The 5,725-nt window shown below is 40.1% G+C and overlaps 1 protein-coding gene across 2 annotated transcripts in view; it reads left to right on the forward strand.

Moving 5' to 3' along the window:
• Window positions 1-2,813, forward strand: part of LOC121545898 (disco-interacting protein 2 homolog B-A) — an 83,489-nt gene extending 80,676 nt beyond the window's left edge. For both annotated transcript variants that reach the window (XM_041856807.2, XM_041856808.2), the window contains one exon: window positions 1-2,813. This exon is cut by the window's left edge and continues 234 nt beyond it. In XM_041856807.2, coding sequence (XP_041712741.1) covers window positions 1-19 — 19 coding nt within the window. In that variant the 3' untranslated portion in view covers window positions 20-2,813.
• The last annotated feature ends 2,912 nt before the right edge of the window (window positions 2,814-5,725 follow it).

The raw sequence follows: 5,725 nt of genomic DNA on the forward strand, positions 1-5,725 counted from the left end.
CGTGGCCTATAACATGTGAGATGTGAGGAGGAGGGCCAAGCCCCAGACACACTGGGGTGAAGGGTGTGTAGAGACTCTGAGAAGGAGTTGATGGACAGAGAGAGAGGCGGGGGGGGTGGGATGGACTGCTCCTCCCGTGAACGGACCGCTCACATTCACCCATCTGGCAGTGGGACAGTGTGGCAGAACAGGAGTGGCGATGGTGAATGGGCTTGGACTTAGTTTAGCCACCCTGTTACAATATCTTCTGCCTCAGTGCACTCTCTCTTTCTCGGCCAGAGTCTACTATCTATGAAACAGAGACTATGTTTATTGAGTTTTTGGGTGGGAGTGAAGCTACAGCACGTCCGTCTGCATGGGGTTGAGCTGCTTCTTACTGGTGCTTATCCAACCACTCCACACCTCTCTCTAACAGAGGAGGAAGAGGATTGGTTACTTCTCTTTAATTGACATTTAGGTCCACCTATCAAGAAGAAGACGTTTGCCAATACCCTCATCCACTGTCTCTCCCCTCTTCTCTCCCCGACTGTGCCGATCAATGATTTTATCCCCAGACATAATAATTATTGTGCATCTTGTTTTATAGAAGAAGACAAAAACTGTAGAGATGTGTTTCTCGTCTCAATCCATTCCCTGGTTTGTTTTTAGTTCAGCCTGTACCTTACGCTCTCCTTTCTCCTGAGTGGTCCACAGTCCGTCATGTTTGTCAGGATGGGACCGTGGAGCCAATGAGACGAGCTGGAAGCTTCCCCCATGCACTTTAACCTTTCCTTGTCCTTCCATAATCTGTCCTGTCTCTCCTAGCCTGGTCTCAGATCAGTTTGTGCTGTGTTGCCAACTCCTCATGTGACAATGACCGTCGGAGTTGGAAAGACAATGCAAACAGATCTGAGACCATGCTTGTAGTGTGTCCCAAATGACACCCTATTCCCTATATAGTGCACTACCATATGGGCCCCGGTCAAAAGTAGTGCACTAAATAGGGAATAGGGTGCTATTTGAGACGTGTCTCCTGGGTAGTCGATGGGAAACTGACTTCCTCTAACCACCATTTTTCATGAAGAAATTCAAATCAACAACTATTCCAAACAATACAATACCGCCAGCAAGTACAGCTCACTTCAGGCAAACAAATGCCTGCACCTCAGTAGCTGTACTTACTTCAGAGCTTCTGTCCCATACATCTAAGTTTGTTTTAACGGCTTACTGCTATGTTACAAGCTTTCAGACTTGCTAGAAGAAGTCACTTTTAAAACCCACTTTGAATTGGTATGGAATGAAAAATATGTGCAACAAACATATCAGCAGCAAACTCAAACAACAAAACAGACAAGCTTTTTATTTTTGGACAATATTCTAAGTCATCGATGTATGAGCGGGAATCGCTCGATGACAGTGATCTCATCGATCATGTAAAGAAAATGAACTCCTGTTTAACTGTAATGCTATTCCATGGGCTCATGGTTATATGTCTGTGCAGCCATAAGACAAGGTAAACTGGTGTAGATATTTACCTGTAAACATCTGTATTTACTATAGTGCACCATACAGTAATGAATTGTAAATAATCATTATTTAAATGTCAAGCAAACACAATACCGGTAATATGGAACAATAAGATTGACTTCTAATAAACTGATTATCTTATTGGCTGATATGATATCACGGAGGCTCCTATACTGAATCACTATATCTTAGCTTGAATAAGTATCAGTCAGTCAGTCAATCGACTGCTAGCCTCTGTCACAGGCTTTCAACTAGCGAAGCCTGGCGTCCAAGGCTGGTCAATTGCTAAGCTTGTTTCTTCATTCTGTAGTGTCTATTGAGCCACAAAGGGCATCTTCAACTCTATGACTAACTTCACGAGGCTACATCTGGGTTATCGGAAGACTGCTGCCCTGTGCCTTTGTATTGTGTTATCATGAAACGTAACATCTTCATAATCAAGGACTTGGTGTATTACCAAAACAGTTTGCAGTGGGTATAAGATGAGAACAATTTCTTGCCTTATAAAACGTGTGGAACTTTTAACATTTTTGTTTTTATTTGTCAAAGGCTTTTATTTTATTGCTGTACTTGTGATGAATAGAAAAGGGATTGTGGAGGGTAAGGTTGAGATGTTGACTGTATAGTGTATATTTTAGAGGTCAAAAACTGTTTAACTGGTGTTACAATGTACATTGAAATTATGAACTTATTCTTTATGTTGATAAAACTTGACTGATCTTTCATACTTGACAGCAAATCTCTGCATTACTGACTTAAAAATAGGCTAAGTAACAAATTGCAAAATTCAAAGAAGTGTATCTTATGGTTTGGCAGGTGGTAATATTTTGCACTTTCCCATATCATTATTACGTGTGTGTGTGTGTGTGTGTGTGTGATCGTATGGTTTAAATGGTGACATTGTTTGTCTTTCCTTGTGCAAAAAAGTTTCATTGCCCTTTTTAATTAAATTAACATTGAAATATTGAACAATATTTTAGTTCCAGATTGGCCTATTTTATGTCAAATTCACTGTACTACAATTTTTTATTGGTTGATCAACCACTTTTTTTTCATCCAATGAGACATTATTGATTTAAATGTAATTGTAATGGTTTTTCATGCAAAATTGTATGTTCTCTTTGTCATGAACTCTTCTTTCAACTATCCTACATTAACAGCACAACTCTGTTGCAAAACAAAAGCCTTGTTTGATTTGGAAGTAGTTAAGACTACTTGATTGACAGACAAACATTGTAATTTGTAAGTCCATCTTTTGAGTGAAGTTGAAATTTAATGGTTCATAAATAAATGTATTGAACACCTTCGCATGTTTTAATAATATTTTCTTACAGTGGTGTGACCATAGAACTAGAATGAGTTTACCAGTCAAATTGCCATGGTGAGAGGTTCCAAGCCCGTTCTACTCATTCTATTTCTATGGGTGTGACAACATGTTGCCCTGCCATATGTGCAATACACATTGGTGCTATCCAAAACTGGAAACAGTGAAAAGTCTTTTAAAAATCTGCCTATGGATAAACCATCATAATTGTAGACATTTCCTTTTTTTTTTTCTTTCTTTTTTTTACACTTTGCCAATTGTAGTAAAACTGAAAAAAATTAAGGATGTTATAATCTTTTAGAGTCAGTATTGTAAGCACAAAATGTACTGTACTTCTGTAGTGATTAAAAAAAAAGGATCTTTCAGATAAATGTTTCTTTGTTAACCTCAAGGCCTGAGGTCTGTTCACTATGCATAAACACTATGCAACAGTGGTGCAATGATAAGTTCCAACTCAGAAAAGAGGCATACTTATGTCCTATTGACCAACATTTTGTTAAGTTGTTAATGGGGATCATTTGTTTTCTATTTGTTTTAGCAAAATGAGACCATAAAAATAGGCTTTTGTCAGCACTCCTCTGGGCTCTGTTTCCCCAAAACGTCTTGCTATGTTCATCATTAGAACCATAGGATGGAAACAGTAATGATGAACTTAGCCTTAAGATGCCTTTGGGAAACCGGGCCCTGCTCTGTGATCTCTAAAGCCACTAGTCTATTTTCAGTCGCTTGTCTCCGCCTCAATCACTCCCACTTGGTGTCTGATTGGTGTGATGACCTGTCAGTAATTTCATTTTTAACATCAACAGCCCATCCACTTCTGAATTTTTTGGGGCGGGGTCTCATTCGCTGAATGCCCAATAATGTTGAACCGAGATGCTGTGGCGGAGACAAGTGAAAAGACAACTGTAAAAAGAGACTACAAAGCCACCGTGTGGCGCCACATTATTACAGAGAAAAATTACATCTCTCCACCAGGGGTCAGCCAACCCTCTTTCTCGGCTGAATTTTCTAGTGGTTTCTAGATGTGTACAGTGGTTGCTCCATCTCCTGGCTTATCTTCAGCTCTTCACAACTTCATATTTGCAGACAAGTTACATTTTGATATGAATATATGTGGTGGGAAAGTTGACTTAATTTGTGTCATCTGAGATATCAAAGACTAACAGCAAGGCAACACAATGTTCAACAATCTGCATCATCAAAATAAGTCACAGGCAGCCCAATTCTAATATTTTTTTTCACTGATTTATATTTTGACTAATCTGGTCAGCTCTGAAAAATATCTGATATGAAAAGATTTGATGTGATTGATCAAAAGAAAAAATATCAGAATTGGGCTGCCTGTGTAGACACATCCACCCTGGTGTTCCATGGCAGCCATTTGTCTGTCTCACTACTATTCCCCCCCCCCTCCAGGCCTGGTGCCTATGGCGCTGATCTCCCTGCCAGGGCCGTCCTTGGGTCACCTTCATTTGTGTCATCTGAGATATCAAAGCGTAACAGCAAAGTAACACACACAATGTATTCTGCAAAATCAAAATCCACATTTATTTTCAGAATGGGATTTAATTACAATATGTTTGGTTTTCAATATGTAGACTGCTCTCAAATGAAATATATACAGTGGGGAAAAAAAGTATTTAGTCAGCCACCAATTGTGCAAGTTCTCCCACTTAAAAAGATGAGAGAGGCCTGTAATTTTCATCGTAGGTACACGTCAACTATGACAAACAAAATGAGAAAGAAAAATCCAGAAAATCACATTGTAGGATTTTTTATGAATTTATTTGCAAATTATGGTGGAAAATAAGTATTTGGTCAATAAAAAAAGTTTCTCAATACTTTGTTATATATCCTTTGTTGGTAATGACACAGGTCAAACATTTTCTATAAGTCTTCACAAGGTTTTCACACACTGTTGCTGGTATTTTGGCCCATTCCTCCATGCAGATCTCCTCTAGAGCAGTGATGTTTTGGGGCTGTCGCTGGGCAACACGGACTTTCAACTCCCTCCAAAGATTTTCTATGGGGTTGAGATCTGGAGACTGGCTAGGCCACTCCAGGACCTTGAAATGCTTCTTACGAAGCCACTCCTTCGTTGCCCGGGCGGTGTGTTTGGGATCATTGTCATGCTGAAAGACCCAGCCACGTTTCATCTTCAATGCCTTTGCTGATGGAAGGAGGTTTTCACACAAAATCTCATGATACATGGCCCCATTCATTCTTTCCTTTACACAGATCAGTCGTCCTGGTCCCTTTGCAGAAAAACAGCCCCAAAGCATGATGTTTCCACCCCCATGCTTCACAGTAGGTATGGTGTTCTTTGGATGCAACTCAGCATTCTTTGTCCTCCAAACACGACGAGTTGAGTTTTTACCAAAAAGTTCCATTTTGGTTTCATCTGACCATATGACATTCTCCCAATCCTCTTCTGGATCATCCAAATGCACTCTAGCAAACTTCAGACGGGCCTGGACATGTACTGGCTTAAGCAGGGGGACACGTCTGGCACTGCAGGATTTGAGTCCCTGGCGGCGTAGTGTGTTACTGATGGTAGGCTTTGTTACTTTGGTCCCAGCTCTCTGCAGGTGTGTTACTGATGGTAGGCTTTGCAGGTGTGTTACTGATGGTAGGCTTTGCAGTGTGTTACTGATGGTAGGCTTGCGTAACCCTAACCCAGATCGAGGGAGATTATCAGTGGTCTTGTATGTCTTCCATTTCCTAATAATTGCTCCCACAGTTAATTTCTTTAAACCAAGCTGCTTACCTAGTTACAGGTCTGTGAGAGCCAGAAATCTTGCTTGTTTGTACGTGACCAAATACTTATTTTCCACCATAATTTGCAAATAAATTCATTAAAAATCCTACAAGGTGATTTTCGGGATTTTTTTTTCT

Source organism: Coregonus clupeaformis, chromosome 30, assembly GCF_020615455.1.
Source record: "Coregonus clupeaformis isolate EN_2021a chromosome 30, ASM2061545v1, whole genome shotgun sequence".
In the NCBI taxonomy this organism is placed as follows: Eukaryota; Metazoa; Chordata; class Actinopteri; order Salmoniformes; family Salmonidae; genus Coregonus; species Coregonus clupeaformis.